The sequence below is a fragment of the Cygnus atratus genome, chromosome 5, assembly GCF_013377495.2.
Source record: "Cygnus atratus isolate AKBS03 ecotype Queensland, Australia chromosome 5, CAtr_DNAZoo_HiC_assembly, whole genome shotgun sequence".
Classification (NCBI taxonomy): domain Eukaryota; kingdom Metazoa; phylum Chordata; class Aves; order Anseriformes; family Anatidae; genus Cygnus; species Cygnus atratus.
In genome coordinates this window covers 58,054,352-58,071,815 of record NC_066366.1, presented here as the reverse complement: position 1 = coordinate 58,071,815, position 17,464 = coordinate 58,054,352, and the positions used below count along the sequence as shown (strand labels likewise).

General features: G+C 46.9%; 2 protein-coding genes across 4 annotated transcripts in view; both read left to right on the top strand.

The window, feature by feature from the left end:
• The window catches only part of MTHFD1 (methylenetetrahydrofolate dehydrogenase, cyclohydrolase and formyltetrahydrofolate synthetase 1), a 40,769-nt gene extending 35,488 nt beyond the window's left edge, over window positions 1-5,281 (top strand). For both annotated transcript variants that reach the window (XM_035551142.2, XM_050711271.1), the window contains exons 26-28: window positions 646-798; window positions 4,058-4,166; window positions 4,348-5,281. In XM_035551142.2, coding sequence (XP_035407035.1) covers window positions 646-798; window positions 4,058-4,147 — 243 coding nt within the window. In that variant the 3' untranslated portion in view covers window positions 4,148-4,166; window positions 4,348-5,281. The remainder of the gene's footprint in view (window positions 1-645; window positions 799-4,057; window positions 4,167-4,347) is intronic.
• Window positions 5,282-8,012: 2,731 nt separating this feature from the next.
• On the top strand, window positions 8,013-13,260 carry AKAP5 (A-kinase anchoring protein 5). Of its 2 annotated transcripts, none has more exons than XM_050710960.1 (2): window positions 8,013-8,106; window positions 9,713-13,260. In XM_050710960.1, the coding sequence occupies exon 2, from the start codon at window positions 10,285-10,287 to the stop codon at window positions 11,875-11,877; it is 1,593 nt and encodes a 530-aa protein (XP_050566917.1). In that variant the 5' UTR covers window positions 8,013-8,106; window positions 9,713-10,284; the 3' UTR covers window positions 11,878-13,260. The 2 variants fall into 2 exon arrangements, with proteins under 2 accessions (XP_050566917.1, XP_035407307.1); XM_035551414.2 differs by lacking the exon at window positions 8,013-8,106 and adding an exon at window positions 8,398-8,490.
• The last annotated feature ends 4,204 nt before the right edge of the window (window positions 13,261-17,464 follow it).

Genomic DNA, 17,464 nt, shown 5'->3' with positions numbered 1-17,464 from the left:
TGGTTTTCTTCTTTAGCATGGTATTCTTACGAATTTACCTGCTTTTCAGATAGGTTTTGCATTAATGAAGGTCTGTAAAGGGCTTTGAAGAGAAGAACAATGTTGAGAACAAGCCATGCTTTGTTTACAGTGTGCTTGGATAATTTTGCTTTTGGAGTCCTTTAAATACTGGTGTACATAGTTTCTTGCTTTTGTATCTCTTGTACATTTCTTTACAATTCTATTGAAATACCATAGCTGTGTAATTGCTACTTCCTCACAATGTGCAATTATATTGATCAGACATTTCTACTTAACCAACCTCAGCTGAACAAGAGCTTTAGTTCTAAACTAACGCTTTGGGATGAGAGTAGAAAGTAAGCCAGATATCAAGATATCTACCGCTTCCATACCATTAACCTTTTCCTCGGTTGGCTGCTCTTCCCTTAGTACTGGGGAGGGAGGCAGAATTTGGGAGAAGGAATGGGGATGCAGAATGGTCAGTGGATCTGACAGGCTGTGGACGAAGCAATTGGTGAAGCATAAAATGACATGGTAACACAGAATGGCAGAATAGTGTAATTACATTTGAATACAGGAACGGTTACTGATTTTCTCATTTATTTTTTCTCCTCTTTCTCTTTCCCTTTTGATTGCTTTGCCCAGGGATTTGGAAACCTGCCGATTTGCATGGCTAAAACTCACTTATCACTGTCTCATGACCCTGAACAAAAAGGAGCACCTACAGGTTTTATCCTGCCAATCCGAGATATTCGGGCGAGTGTTGGTGCTGGATTCCTGTATCCGCTGGTAGGAACAGTAAGTGATTGAGTAAAACCTCTGAACTGCGGGGTGTGAAAAAAAACCTTCATGTGCATTCCAGTTACAAAAGGTATCTTAACTGAACAGAGTCCTTGTCATTTACAGATGATAATTTAACAGTCCAGTGTATTAAATGCCCTTAATAGGGGTTTTCCAGGGGGAAGAGGGAAGCTAAAATAGACCCTTCAGATATTTAGCAAGCCCCCAGTGTGCTTCCCAGGTCCCACATCTCTGTCTTCCTGGATTTTGAGGAGTGAGCGAGCTCTCCATCTAAGGAATTCTAGGAACTACAGACTGATGGAGGGGATAGGAGAAATACTCTCCCCCCTAACTGCCTGTGTGACTTGGCATTCCTGATGGATGCACTTTGCAGTATTGCAGCAGTGTGCATCTGCAGGTCAGTGTAGAACAAAACAACTCTTCCAGAGCTTACAAAGCAAACAGTTTTTGTTGAGACACCTCCAAAGCAAAGCTGACCTGTACTATTAATAATTTGTCAGTCTCCCCTTGCATTTGTTTTGTTTTGTTTTTTTGCTGACCATCTGTTCCAACAATTTATTTCCCTATGCCCTTGAGTTTTTAGTTTCTGTTCTTTGAGATGATTGGCATAATGTCAGCCAAGAGCAGAGAGAGTAGCTACAATGGAAGCAGGATCCTGGAACAGCTTTGATATGAATAGGCTGGCAGAAGGAGGAGCTACCTGCAAAATGAACTAACATTCAGGTTTGTGTCCAAAGAAGGAATGTTAGGATGAAAGGCTCCACTGGAAATCTTATCTGCAGAATCTGTTCTGGGTAAATGCTAACTAACTTGTTAGGTTATTGCAGGAGCAGTTGGAGCAACCAGCCCTGTCTTTTTCTTATTATTCTTGGGCCTAACCCCCTTTTCTTTTTTTTTTTTTTGGCAACATGTTTGTTTTAATGAGCTTTGTTTCAAAACCATTAAGGGCAAATGGCTCAGATGCTGAAATTTGTTGATTTAAGAGCTGGATCCTTTCCTCCTTCAAATGCTAGCTCTCCAAGAGCCAAATACTGAATATCTTTTTTCTTTTAATTCTTTTTTTTAATAAAAAAATAAGGGTTTTCCAGATTACCCAACATAAATAAAATAACCACATCCTGAGTAAAGTCTGGCTCATACATCTTTTTAAGGAGTACTCTGTGTGTTGGGATAAAATGAGAGATAGTGTGCTCATTCCTGTTGTTAATGACTTCTTTGCAAGCCAAGATTTAATCCAAACAATGATGTTTTGGATATTTATAAGTACTAGAGAAGGAAAGAGTACACAGCATTAATGAGATACACAATAGAAAGATGTTTACAGACAGAGAAACTAATGTTTTGACTTTTTTTTTTCCTGATGTCTTCCATTTCTATGAAGTTGGAGTCTCCTCTCTGCTTCCTTCACAAATTTGTAGTGTTTTCTTGGACATGCAGTTAATCATGATGTTAACTCTGCCGGAATTAACAGTAAGCCTTCTGGTTAGGGACATGAAGATCACTCTTCTGTGGTGTCTACTAAGCCAGGGAAGAGATGTCGTTTTGAGAAGCAACCCAGGGCATTTTGAATCAGATCACTATTTTAAGCCCATTCAACAGGAGATGTGTTAGCCTCAGAGTAATTTTTTGGCAGCAGCCATTGAACTGTGAGCTGAAAACACAGTAAAAACACTGCTCTCTGGAAGATCTATGTGAAATTTGAGGTGAAATTAATCAACAGTGCATGCATATTCTTGTTATTCTGGAGTTAATTGCAAAGGTATATCATACTTCTAAATTTTCTCAACTTCTGAGCTTTGTGTTTTTCTTTCCTTTCTGGCTCAGAGTTGAATCTGTTGTTCTTTAATTAAATAGTTTGAGGTTTAAAAGGAAATATGATTTCAAGGTAAGAAGGTGTGGTGAGAACAGAAAAACCCTTCTGGACACTTTGGATCTCTTAATGCTTTGGCTCTTGAAAGTGACATATTCATACAACTAGAAATGAGAGCCATATCTGAGGTCCCCTCCTCTCCGTGGTCCACTCTTCCCTGTCCTGGAATGGAACAGCTATGACAAAAAGTCAGTGCAGTCCTAGAATTCGTTACAAAAGGTAACCTTGAAGTGGCTTTTACCTTTGCATAAGGCTGTACATCCTGCAGTGGTATAGTACATATGGGACTGGTATTAGCACTTTTAAATGGCTTAGGAAAATGGGATGGGATTCCAAAAGCTCCCAGAGTTTTGAGATCTGCAGAAAATGCCTAACCTTGCTGCTGAGCTTATTATCAAAATTTGATTGGTGTGCAAAATACTTGCTCAGGGAGAAAATACCAGGTTGCTAAAGAGATCTTTAACCTAATGGAGACAGGCGTAACAATTACTGGTTGTGAAAGCTGAGGCTGAGTGATGTAAATGGAAAGTGAGACATTGAATTTTTATTTATGGGATAAATGACCACTGGCACAAACTGTCAAGCATGGTCACGAATCGTCCACCTTTGTAGGACGCCCATGCTAGCACTGCATGCGCTGCTGGGCTAAACACTGAGTTAGGGAAGGCAAAATTGTCATCTGCATTAGTAATCAGGCCAAGCGAGGTCCCTACTGGCTTCGCATTTTGCAGCTCTGAAAGTGGGTATTCAACAGTGGGACAACTTGAAAGGACTGCCCTGAGGCAGGCGTAGTGCAGGCAGCTGTTCTGCTAGCTTCGGTTCTGCCACTGCACAACCACTCTGACTTGCATACCTCAGAAATGTTCCAATCAGGAAAGCTGACCTGTCCATTTCTCCTTAAGCTTTATTGCAGTTTAAAAAAAAAAAAAAAATTAAAGCTCTTGTCTCAACAATAATTATCCCTAATTATTTTACAGTTAAAGTTCTAGAATCTTAGAGTTTTAATCAGTTGAGGCTTTACAGTCTGCAAAGTTTATTAAAACATGCATCATCATTTCAATAACCAGCAAGCTGCCACAAGCAATTATTGTCTCCTCGCAGCAAAGTCCATGAACACTCATGTAACGGTTGGTCAGCTGGGTGCTTAAATGGTTTTGCCAAATCCTGGACACAATCCCTGGCAGAGGTTGAACTGTATACCACATCTATCTACTAAGCCAGTTCCTGGTTCTTGCAGTATGCTTCAAAATGGTATATGAGTATCACCCAGCTAGTAAGTAGGTGTGCGAGGAGCTGTTGCCAACACAGTTCTCAGTAGAGATTAAGTATTAGATCTGTGCAAAGCTACGCTGGTTCTGTTTTAACCGTTTATCTTTTGTTGTCCAGATGAGCACTATGCCAGGACTTCCTACAAGACCCTGTTTTTATGATATAGACTTGGACCCATTGTCAGGAGAAGTAAATGGTCTCTTTTGAAAGGAATTGTTAACCAAAGGTAGGTGCCACCTTCAGGTTAGAAGGCTTTCAGTGTTTGTGCTTTATTTCTCGACTTGAGATAAAGGAGTTAAGCCAATCTCATATTATGCCATATGTTTCCAAATGACATGTGATTATAATTCAGCCTGAAAGTTGCCTGCAGACTATATAATAGTAATTAAATTTATTTTTCTTTTTAGCTCCCAGAAGAACACCTGATGAGTCATGTAAACGGAACTATGCCCTGATCTTTAAGTCAAAACAAGATATGACTGAGCTTACAGTGCAAGAAGTGACTGGAAGGAGGAGTGCTGAAGGATCAAACACTTATTTTAATCCATAATAATTTTTAAACTACTGTGTTCCAAGCTAGCTGAAACTAAGTATATAAAATATACTTCCTGTACAATCTTCCTGCTTCATAATTGTAGCTGAAGCAGAATACAGAAACTTGGGTTTAGTGACCTCTTGATTCAGTAAGATGATTTTAATAATTAAAAATCCTAAAGCTCTGGTGCTTTTTGGAACAGTCTTGCGACTTAGTTGCCTTAGCGGTAGGGTTTTTGTGGAATGTGTTATCTTTGGAAGTCTTGTGCACTGTAATATTCCTACTTGCTGTACTGAATTCTATATCCCTGTCTCGCACTGTGGGAGAATTGGCCATGTTATGAAATTGCACCAATTTCATTTAAAAGAGGGAACAAGGAAGAATACTTCTGCATGTCAACTCTCTCCAGAAGTGCTCACCCTGGCTTCTGCTGTGAATTATTTCTGCAAACACCTGAGCTATATCAAATTCCTCTTTAAGAAAGCCCAGCTATGACTACCAGATTGTATTTTTACTGGAAATTGAATCCCTGGATATCAGATTTGTAGAGACTGGATCTCTAGGCCATGTCTGTGGCTTTGACCAAATGTGTCTTTTGAACCGTTTTATGCTCCACAGGAAGTATGGTTACACCATCGACAAGCCTTGATTCCTAAGGTACCTTTTTGGTGAACAAAGACAATGTGAGTAGTGATCAAGTCATTTGTAGTGGGCTTTGTCAGCAGGCCAAAAATCATTTTGTAACAAAAATATAGTTGCTGCCAGATTTTTAACTAATACAAATAAATTGGTAAATACTTCCAGTGCTTCTTGGGTTTTAATGTACACGCTGAGATTAATGAGGAGAATTTATTTCTGTGATTAACTGCATACCGCGGCAGTCCCAGTATTGACAATTATAAGTGATTATTGCAGCAATAAGTTGCCTGCAATGCAGCACTGTGTGTTTATTTTTCTGTGTTTATTTTTGTTTCTTTTCCTATATGGTGTGTGTCATCTATAGGAAATAAACTACCTGAATTATTCAGTGGATTTGAGTTACTCACAGTTGACTGCAAAAGATCTGAATTAAGATGCTAGTTTTATTGACTGCCCTGCTTGCAGCTAAATATTTTTGGCTTCCCCTTTCTTTATAGACTTGCCAGGTCCATCTACTTTGATCAGGAGTGAATCTAAAAGCGTTTGGATTTTGGTGAGAACTGAGAGATTAGTGGTGTAGGTGTGCACCAATGTAAGGGTGCATCTGTAGTACACAGACGCTATAAATAGAGAGAGCAAGTTATTCAAGAGGGGAGAATAATTATATAAAAATTACCTGGTTGTCACAGAAGCAGAGACAGAGTAATTTAAACTGTCGTAAGAGCATTTGAGAGACATTCACAGCCCCCTAAAATTTCCTTTTTGATGGTGTTCAGCTGAGAAGTTACTGGCAGTCAGGTTTTCTAGAGTGCATAAAGGCCCTGGGGTCAGAAGGGACATTCCCCAGTTATTGCACCAGTCCAACTGCCTGGCTGAAAGTGCCTCTTCACCTGCAGCACCTTGGCGAAGCCTTCCTTTGCAGCAGATTGCCGCAGGTGATGCTGCCAAGACTGCTGTCAGTTCCTACGTTTCATCTTCCTTCTCTCATCTTGCAGAGGCTTCCCTGTTGCACTGCTTTCCTGCAAGTGCTCTGTTCCACCTTCATTTGATGCTTATGAAAGATGGGATAAGTGCAAATTTATGCTAAGATTAGCCTCCTTTTAGTTCAGCATGAGATCATAGACATGTGCTTGAGAGAGACGGTTCAAGAGGTTGCTAGTCTGCATCCTGCAGGGAGGCAAAGCAGCGGCTCAGGCACAGAACTGTTGGAGGGTTTGCTACGCATGGGGGGACAGGTGGTGACAAAGTGTAAGGGCCAGCAGCAAATAATGGAAAACAGCCCTCAGCATCTCTAGAGGCGAGTGGCAGATGCTTTTCTAACCTGCACTTTAAGCCTAGTAGGAAGTGTATTCCCCACTGTCCCTACCCTACATCTTGCAGGACTGTTTCATAAATAGTTTTTAACTTTTTTTCCTTTGCGACTAAGTATGGCAGTTGGTTCTTGCCCTATCAAATTGGACACAAAGAATACTTAAATCTCTTTTAACTGAATATTGAAAGGTTGTCTTCTCTTCCTGTTGCCTAGAGAAAAAACTAATTACGTACAAATTTGTTTTCTGTAGGCTATTTGTGGGCCCAGAACCCTTAGCTGGTGTTATGGCTGTCCATTCCCCTAGCTGTGCTGTAATGAGTCTTGCATCACTTCATGTAAGAAACAATTCAGATTTTTTGACTAGCAATAAGGACGAAAGGAGGAGGTGTTACTTGGCTGGCTTGCTGCACATCACTGGTGCTTTGGTGTGCACCCAGAAAGACCATCATAGCCTACAGAGGGGCTAGGTTCTTTCAAGTATGAAAGCTTACTGAGCAGATCCTCTGCCTTTGCTGCTGAACCTGTTACCTATTTCCCTTGTCTCATACCCTTCAGTGCTACCATCTTTCCCTGAAACGACAGGAATAATTGAATTCTGTGCGAGGTGGTTTCGAAGGGGATTGATTAGAACCTGCCTCCTTCGCGCCACCCCGGAGGTAGCACACGCACATTAGCAATCCTCATAACTGCTGCCTGCCTCCGCCTGGAACCAGGGGGAATATCCTCGCGCTGAGGGGCCTTGCTCAGCTTTAACGCAGAAGTGTATTGTAATTAGAACCCACTGCGCACCCCGTGGAGAGGAGCCGTTTCCAAATGAAGATTATTATCCTGAGTGAACGCAAGCAAACACATCTCGCAGGGGAGCTTTTAAAATGGCAATTCCTCGTGGTTACGTGATACACACTTCTGTCCTACTGGCTGAAATTTCAGCCAGAAGAACCCCTTCTACGTTTTTTTCTATGAGCACACTAGAGAAGGGGGAGGCCACGTGTATTTTTCTAAGGCTAGCCTACACTGGAAGCCACTTGCAGGTTCCAAGTATGCTGCCTCGCCTGGTTTCTTATGTGCAAGCATGCTGTGAAGCAGTTAACATCCTTGAAACATTTGTGGGCGTCAGTTAGCTCCCCGTTGAGATGAATGGGGACATTCAAGCATCTCAAACTACGGTTTCATGTAGTTCTTCCACTGCACTGGGTAGTCCTTTTTCCAGAGGCCCTCCCATCAATCATAACAGCTGGAGATGCAATTTTTTAAAGTCAGATCTCAGTAGCTGTGAAGAAAAAAAGGCCAATGTGAAAGAGGTACTTATCTGTCATTTTGGGGCAAGGATTGGCCTAAATCTAGACCTCGCCGCCCTTACCGCCAGCCCTAAATGTGCAGTGACCCTAACAGCAAGGGCTTGATGCTAGCAAAGGTTTCAGGTGGGACAAAAACAGCTGCCAGGAGCAAGAGTCCTTTCCTTCCTATGTTGTCAGGACGTACCTGCTCTGCAAACGCCAGCAGCCCCTTCTTCCTGGGCATGCTCTGGTCCCACCGAGCCTTTTGCTGCTCTTGGGCTCCGAGCTGGAAAGCGCAGCTCAGGCGCTGGGAGGACCTTGGCCTCGGGTGTAGTTTGCGGTTTGTTCATCTGCTGCTGCTGTGCGCGACCTGGGAGGGGAAGAAGGGATGCTCGGGGAGAGGGTGAGGGCTGCTGCCCTGCAAGCGTCAGGATGCTGCCTCGCCAGAAGGGAGGGATGTCTCCCCGTAAGACGAGGGCATGCTTCCCATAAGAGCCAGGGACGCTGCGTGCCAGGAGATCCGGGCGCTGCCCGGTGTGAGGAGGGATGCTGCCCCCTTTTCCCCATCCCCACGCTCCCGGGGAGGCTGCGAGGGGGCTCCCCCCGAGCACCCCCGGTACCGAGGGCAGGTCGGGGCTGCCGGCGGCCGCTGGGGCGGGGGCCGGGGGGCGGGGGGGCTGCCGGCAGCGCCCTCCCCGCCGGTCCGGGGGGCGCGGCTGCAGCGGGAGGCGGCGGCAGCGCAGCCGCGCAGGAGCCGCGCAGGAGCCGCGGCCGGGCCGCGCAGCAGGTGAGGGGCGTGAGGGCGGACGGGGGGCGAGCACCGCAACGGGGACGGGGAGCGGGGGTCCCGGGGGGGGACCCCCCCGCTGGGGGCCGCTGCAGCCCCGAGGAGCATCCTCACGTCCCCTCAGAGGGGTTTAGGGACAGGGGGGCTGGCGGGGATGCGGCGGTGCACGGCGTTTCCTGGTCCCTGCTGAAAATCCCCCACCCGCAAAAAAAAAAAAAAAAAAAAAAAAACCGACAACAAAAAAAAAAACTTCCCGGGATGAGCCGGGCTGTGCCGGGAGCACCGGGCTGCTGTCCTTCACACGTGCTTCTGGCCGCTGGATGCCTTTTCCGCTTCGGAACGAGCCGGGGAAAGGAAAAGCGGCGCGGTGGGGAAAGCCCCGGCGGGAGCCCGGAACCCGCGGTGGGGTCGGCGGCGGGGCCCCGGCCCCGGCATCGCTCCGGCAGCCGCGGCCTCAGCGCCCGGACGGCGCCGCCAGGAGCGACCGCGGGAATTGTTCCGCTACCCGCGGCGGGGCGCGAAACGCTCTTCAACAATTTCCCCAAGTAGTCGAGACAGCCACCGAGAAGTTGGGCTGCTCGCTGTAATATGCGTTTTTACCTCCAAAAGCGTTCTGATGGCGGTTTGAGGCTTTTTTTTTTTTTTTAAGGGTTACATACATTTTTCTTTTGATGAACACATGCAGTGTTAATTGAGGTTGCCATGGAAGGCATGCACGTAGTATAAATATGCTTCCTTCTAGCCATGTGATTTCTCTTTTGTATTCCACCAGCCTCTTCTTGTATTCTGTGTTTTGCATATTGTCATATGGTGCATTAAAGATAAAAATATCTGCTGTCTCAGAGTGTAATTTCCCTAGCTGGAACTATGAGTGCATATGGAGCTGTGGGGGAAAGATTTAGCTAACCGTAGGAGAAGAAAATATATGCATGCGTGTGTAATGTATTTGCCATAATGTGGGCAATTAAAAAATATAGCTGCTTCTGCCACGCAAAATAGTATTTTCTGTGGTGGAACATCACTAGGTTGCCATAATAGTGGCTTTATTTTGCCTGTGCATACTGATGCTCATTAGTGGAAAAAAATGCTGTGGTGCATCCTGAGGTAGAACTGCTTTTCCATCCCTCGTCTGCATCTCAGACTAAAATATTATGCTAAAAAATACTTTTCAATACTTTCGTTTTTGCCCTGTGGTTCTTTACATTTGTTTGTTATGTTACAGATCAGAGATGGAAGCATCGGCTGCACTTCGAGACAAAGCTCACCTAACCTGCGGTGGGGAACTGAAGCAGAAAGCAGAGGCAAAGTAGCAGCTGACCTTGTCACTGGGGGGCAGAGCACCGCCGCCGTTTTACTGTTGCTTCAAGCAAGTTCCTTGTGCAGTGTGAATTGCAGGTGGCTCAGCCAACGCCAGTTCTTCCCAGGTCCGTGGGGTGAATAAAAATTGTTAACTCTTGGCTTGATTTGTCATCCTTTGGGGGAATTAAAAAACAGTGTCAGACTGTCTGTTACGTGGTCATATTGTTAGACCACGCACAACTTGAAGTGGGTTATCCTGGAGGTGAGAGTGACTCTGGCCAGCGAAGCAAAGGAAAGCTGGTTCTTAAAGTCTGCCCAGAACTCCTTGGAGAGGCGATAAAGTGAGTAAGAAGACAAATGGGAGTTATAAAGTGGATGCAATAGCTTTATCAGAACTTCTCTCTGCACACTGCCACATCAGCTCGTTAAAAAACAACTACCATTGTTTTGAGAACAGTATGGAAAAAAAGCCCTTTGAGCATCTCTGCAGCTCTTATGTCTGATGCATTAACCAAGAAAACCGATAATACAGCACAGACAAAGAGAGGTGCAAATATGGCAAAGGCAGCTAAGGAAATTCAAATGGAGAACCCAAAAGAGCTGGAGACCCAGAGCGCAGGGACAACGTGCTCCCCGTCAGAAGAACAGGCAGAAAAACCCTCCATGCTCTGCTTCAAGAAGCGGAAGAAGTCCTGTAAGAAGGGGCTGACCTCGAAGGATGCATGTGAAGGAGCTTCTGCAGCCTCGGAGGAGAAAAGCCAATGCATCGGCACAGACCAAGGGGAGGCAAAAGTTTCTGCTCAACCACGACCCTCCAGAGGAGCCTGGGCAGCTATTAAAAGTCTCACAAGACCTCGAAGAAGGCAAAAATCCTCTTCACGGAAGAAGGTGCCCTCTGATTCCCAGGTGCAGCTGGAGATAGATGCCGAGGAGGGCTGCACACAAGGTTTCCCAAGGAAAAAGGCAAGCTCAGGTGTGAAGATGCCCTGCGTACGGTTCTCAAGAGGCAAGAAAAAGCGTAGCTCCTCTGAGGTAGTGGAGGAGTCAGAGGGCAGTGTCCAGGCAAACGAAGAGATGGGCATTTCGAATAAAGCCATTGAGGAGCCAGAGGACCTGGCGCCGGCAGAGGAGCCAAGCAGAGCTGAGCCTTCCAGCCCACTCCCTGTGGAGGAGGACCGGGAGGACAAGGGTACGGTAGAAGAAGGGGCTGATGCTGGTAGAAAGAGTGAGCCCTTGGCAGAGTCCAGGCCTGACGTGGATGAACACGCAGAGCACACCACTCAGTCCCAAATCACCAGTTCAGAGGCAGTTGATGAACACGCAGAGCACACCACTCAGTCAGAAATCACCAGTTCAGAGGCAGTTGATGAACACGCAGAACACACCACTCAGTCAGAAATCACCAGTTCAGTGGCAGCTGATGAACCCGTCCAGGAACAGCTGCCTGAGGGGAGTCTGCAGCAAACTGCAGTGCACATGGAAGAGAGGGAAGTCCCTGCCGAAGCACCGGTTTCCACAGAGCAGCCCAACAGCACCCCTGAAATCACTGAGGTGCAGGAAATAGCTAATATCTGCAAAGAGCTGCCTGAAGGGGATGAATCAGAGAGGAACACAAATCTTCCCGAGGAGTGCAAAGCTGAAGAGACCGTAATGGATTTCAGTCAGTCAGCATTTAAAGATGAGGCAGCGAGCATGCAGAGCAGCTCCAGCCACCAGGAGAAACCCGAAGTCAACATGGGCACCTGTGTCGGCATCGTCATCACCGTCACCGAAGCCGTGGACTCTGACAACAACGACTCTGACCAGGACTATGAGCCGACCCTGGTTTTGCACCACAATAAGCAAAAAGGGAATAAAAAATCAAGTGGGAGCTTTGATTTTGGTCAAAAAGAGGGCCCTGAGGCTGGCAGCAGTGCTCTGGCAGAGGAGAAAGGCCTGGGTGACCAGGGGCACAGGACTTCGGATCAGTACGAGTTGCTCCTCATAGAAACAGCGTCTTCCCTCGTGAAGGCGGCCATCCAGTCATCCATAGAGCAGCTGGTCAACGAGATGGCTCTGGAACAGAACAAACACAACAGTTTCCTGTGATGGTGGCGACGCCTCCAAAACAGGAGTAGAGGGAGCGTTTTCAAGCTGCTGTGGCCTGAGGGGGAGAGCAAGGAGGGCTCCCGGGGCCATGGTGTAGTTAGCTCTGCATGCCCGTGAAGTTGTGTGTATGTGTGTGTGTGTAAAACGGGTCCTGGGACATGTGGCAGGCCCTGCTCTGCACAGCGCGTCCCCTGGGCCTGGGGCTTCAGGCAGCACGACTGCCCATAGCTGCAGGAAAATTAAGGCGTTACAGAGTTTTCGTTTATTGGCATCTTTGTGTTGAGGCTACGTTTCTGCCTCCATCCATTCTGTATTTCCCCGCTGTTAGTGGTGTATGTACGTTTAGGGAAAGGTCTGAGGGGCAGCGAGCACCTTCCTGCCCTGGGTTCAGTTGGGTGCATGGGGCTCAGTGGGATCACAGGAGGGAGACGGGACTGCGATGTGCAATGAAGATATCAATGCTGAGCAGGCCGGGGCTGGTGTTCAGCGTTGCACGCAGGTACTCTGCACGCAGGGGTTAGAAACCGCGGTCACCCCTGCGGTCACGTCAGATGAAACCGTGTGGCTGCAGCGAGCAGCGCTTCTTGTCCGTCCTGACCCCCTGCCAGAAGCAGCCTGTGCACGGCCAGGCATGGCACAGCACACTGTCAGCTCCCCTTGCTGACCCCAGGCTGTGTGAATGCCAAGAAAATGCCAGCGCTTGGTTTGCCGGGGACTGCTCCTGCACTGCCAGGAGCAGTACACAGGATTGCCCGTGGCCAGTCTGGAGCATGCCTGCCGCAGGGAGCCCCTCGCCTTTGCCTTTCTTTGTCTGTCATGGTGAAGCTGTCCGTGGATGTAGCGTACTTCTGATATGTGGCATGTAATATAAATAGCAGTGAGCTGCATGCAACTCTTGCCTCGGTGTTGAAATAGCTCGGCAGCAGTGATGCGCTGCAGGCGGTGAAATCGCTCTAAGTCAGGAGCAGATTTGGACAGGCTGCTGGCAGCGTCCCTGTGTGCGGGCAGCAGTCTGTCCCTTCTCCTGGCTGCAAATCCCTCCTGACCTGACTGCAGCGAACCTGGCATCGTGCCCCTCTTGTTCCCCCGGGCTCCCTGCTGGCTCCATGGTGGTGAAACACCGGAGCAACCCCACCAAAGTCCTCAGGGAAAACCCAGACACCAGGGCCTGGGGACACTGCCATGAAATGCCCAAAGAGGCCAGGTGCTGTCCAAAAATACAAGCTGCTCTGCTACGAGAGGGCTTGCTTGCAGCGTGTGTGCACACGCGTGTTGCGTGTGGGCATGCATCACCTCACTGCCAGCCCTCAGAAAGAAAGGGGCCTTTTGATAATTCTGGAGTGCAGCTGTGTGGTTGTGATTTACGTACGGCTGCGTGAACGTTCGCCTGTTCTGCTGAGAAAATTCTCCTGCCTGTTTCTCAGCCTGTACAGAAATAGCAGCCTCCCCTGGCGATTGCTCATTGACCACAGAGGGAACACGGAGGTTTCTTTTCCCGGTGCAGTATTTGGGTTCCTGTTAAAACACAAGGGCTGACAACCTTCCTGGTACCCGGTGCGCAACCACGTTTTAAACTTTGATAAAGGGTCTCCGTCGTTATTAGAGGACTGCTAGCAGTGAGTGCCACAACTTGTTTCTGCACAAGTACAACAGGAAAAATCAGAGGGTGTTTAAAAAAAAGTGTCATCTTTTTCTGTGAATTTATTTAATAAGCTATCAATAATTTAGAGTGTACAATATTAATGGCTTTGTACTTCATACCATGCCTTTCAGGCATTTTGCCATAACTTTGAAAGGGGCTGTTTTAGGATGATGGCACATACCTCTGGAACTGCCGCAGTGCCCGCAGGAGCCATGCCCATGATGGAGGCTGTGCGGGGCCCTGCTAGGCCCGGGACGGGGCAGCGCCTGGCGAAGGGCAGCAGCAGCCCCATAACATGCTGCGGAGGGGGAAGCCTGGACTCTCATCAAGAAATGCAAAAGATGTACATATAACAGGCAGTTGCTTCATTAAATTTGAGTGTACCTCTTGTTTTCTGGCCTTGTGATTGACTGGGCAGCTGCGGAGAGATTTGTACGTGAGGAGATGACCCCACCTGATGGCACTTGGTTGTGTCCAGCCTTTTCAGGTGGCCGTACGGTGAGCAGAAAGAGATCGTAATGTTGTTAACAGACTTGAAATGTTTTGAGGCTTGCTCTTTTTTATAAGGCTTCCTTTTGGTTGTTGGTCAGTCGCTTCCACTCGCAGATTCCTGGGAGCCCACGGACTACAGTAAGCTGTTTAGGAGGGATCACAGATCTCTTCTGGCTAAGACAAGCAGCCCTGCCGCCCGACAGCCAAATTCACTGCGGGGTGATCTGTTCTGCCGGAGCAGTGCGTCAGAGCATCTGCGGGCTGAGGAGAGCCCAGCCCTGCAGAGCATGGCTCAGGACAGCTATTGTCAATGTAGCACGAAGGGCTTTGTCTCTCGAGGCTGCTGGCTTCAGGATTCCTGCTGGCAGGCCTCGGGTCCGCGATCTCCCGGCTGGAGGCTCCGTGCTGATGGGAGGCAGAGGGGAGAGCAGCAACCGCCATGTCCCAGACCTTTCTGCTACCATCAAGTGGGTCCCACACCCTAATTGTTTTTATTTTTTTGGGTAACATCTTTCATGCAAGGACTCCAGGCACTTTATACAACATAAAAAAATTGGGAAAAAAAATACATTTTTAATAGTGTTATTTGCAGAACAAAATATACACTTCTAACAGCCATTAATGACTTAATTAAGACTCTTTACTCCTTCATTATGATTAGAGAAATGGACATTAATAAAACATAAGGACTTTATTCTTTTGGAGAATAAATTTTTGGAGAAGCATGTGACTGCCTGGCTGCGCAAGAGCACCGACGGGCAGGTTGGGTTTAGGACTGTTTTCTTCATGGGCAGCTGCAAGAAACGGGAATGGTGTGTAACCTTGGTCTCCTATAGCCCAGTTCAGACTGCTCCTGGGCCACCTGCCCTCTCATCCAGGAGTTCGTTGCTCTGCTGCACCTCTTGGTTACAGAAGTGTTGCTTTGTAGCAGCATCGTAATGAATTAATTTGTTCTGCTCACCCCACAGTCTGCACCGCTGCTTTTTTTCCCAGATGTTTCCAGTGCTTCTCTTGGCAGGGACTATCCAGCTTTCTATTCAACAAGTCCCCTCTCCGTGCTTTGCCATGTCACTTTAAGTATTTTCATTTCCCACAGCTGTTTTTTTTTTTTTTTTTTTTTAAATTATTAGCAGCAAAGAAGAGAGTGTTTAAGTAGTGTAACTCGTGCCCAGGAACACTTCCAGAGGGATAAAAAGCTTTTCTGTTATGTCAACACTGAGCCCAGCAGAAAACAAGTGTATTTGCTGAAACATTCCTTGCGAAAATGGCTGGTTGACAATGATGGCTCAAACAAATATTGCATTTTCTTTCCTGCCCTGCGGCATCCGAAGAGCATTGAGATGCGCAGGCTGCTGAGGGCCAGACCTCCAGCTGCTGGAGGTTTCTGCTGCCACACAGACTTCAATCGACCAAATCTACAGCAAGCAGGAAGCCAGCATTTGAATTTAAGATGCTTTCCCCGAAAAATAAATGATGGATATTTTCATGTGTGCTTATGTATAAAATGAAAATCTGAGAGAGATTTCACACATGCATAGAAGAAATTGGGCAAAGTTGTGAAATACATGGAAACCTTTCTGTTCTGTGCTGGGGCGTGATGGATGGAAGTGGGACACTGCTGGTGGACTCACGTGTTAGCGGTAGCAAAGCCGTAATGCTGCTTGTCTTATAGACACAGGGCTTCAACCTCTGTAATTCAAAATAATGAAATGCTCCAAGAGAACAGATTGATTTAAACAATTTGCTTTAGTATCATTTTACATCTGCAGTTTTATTTCCCAGAGAAATGGTTCTTGTTAGCTCTTGTTGGGTAGTATTAAAGTAATGAAATATTTTAATTTGCAGCCAGATAAAAATCTTTACATTAAATGTGTTTTTGTTTAACTAATCAGAGGATGTTATTGCTTATACGGTTATTTAAGGAACAATATAGATTAGCATTTTCAGGAGCCACCACTTGCATGTTTCTTTCTTTTTGCAGCACGCTGTGAAGAGTGAAATTCTTTGCTAAACTTTGGGATTTTTTAGAGTACATTTAGCTGAAAAGTGGATTTCAGCAAAAAACGCCCCAAACCAGGGGTTGTTTTATCACATAAGAGAGAAGTGATAAACATGCTGGATATAAAAGAGGGGAGAAGATGTTAAGAAAGCACACTTTGCGATCCAAATTGGGTGGGATGAAGGCTGCGGGGCTGGGGGGGCATGGACCAGCAGCCCCGGCAGCCGGGCTGGGGGGCGGCTGCTCGGCTTCCCCAGGGTGTTTTATCTCAGGTGAAATTCAGGAGGCAAGGTGCTGAGCTTTGCTGCACCTGGGTTTTGAGGACTGAGGTGTCTGGTTTGGAATATTCAGTGGGAGCATTTCCTCTATTAGGCTGCTTTTGAAGTTGTGTCATTACTTTTTCTTAATGAAACATGCAAATCCAGTACGCGCTGTGATTGCGTTTCAGGGAATTCAGCCCTGACACAGCTCCAACTGTAAATACCTCACCGGCATGCAATTCAGGGCAGGTCCATCCTCCCCTTTTCTTACCAGTCAGAATAGATTTTCCTAGTGCTGGACTGCTGGGACGCCCACGTAGAGCACTCTGTTTTGGCATACCAAGACAGGAGCAGGAAAGAAAAGCCTGTCTGCTTTTTATCTAGCAGCAAAGCTGAAGATGAGTGCAGCGGTGTGTCACTACCTGCTGCTGGTAGATTCCCAGAGGGGCTGTGACAAGCCCGGGGTAAACCTCCCTCCTTGGCCACTGGTAGTGAATGGTCCAGGCCTGCTTCTCCTTCACGGGAAGGCTGAAATAGAAGATGACCTTGAATTGCTGCCCCAGAGAGTTGATGGTTTGGGGTGTTGTTTTTTGTTGTTGTTGTTGTTTTGTTTTTTAATTATTATTCTGCCTGGAATCAAGGAGCCGGGAGAGGCCACCTGCCCGCCAGCACCATCACTTGGGCAGCTGGCACCGCTCCCTGCCAGCCTCCCAGAAATTCAGGGTGGAAGAGGGAGAAGGCGACATTTGCGTGTGGGCTCTGGCAGGGGAAAAATATTTCAGAGTGCCCACCTGGGAACTGTGTAGCATGCATTGGGCGGTAAGCCCTAAGCTAGAGGTGGCATCACCCTGGGTTTTTCTTTGCCTATGCCCATGGGCATTGACCAACCAATGGCAGATGTCCGAAAGGAATTACCAGGATCATTATTCTGCATACTGGGACAAAAGTTTCTTGTTTTCATGGAAAAAAAAATAGTTTTCAAGACCAGCTGCACGTCAGGCAGATTTTTCGAGCATGCTCCTGCCTCACGTTAAGTAATCCGAGTGCCTTCTACACGCAGGGCTAAAACTTCTTGTTGTATCCAGGAGCAGCTGCTGTCCTTGCTTAGAAAATATAACTGCCTTCTAAAATTATTTCCTATTCACAAGACTGAGAGCGAATGATGCTTGCGAGGGGTGGTTCCAGTTAGCATAG

Excerpts from the sequence above, each read along its gene's own strand:
- AKAP5 (XM_050710960.1), top strand. The coding sequence starts at position 10,285 with ATGTCTGATGCATTAACCAAGAAAACCGATAATACAGCACAGACAAAG.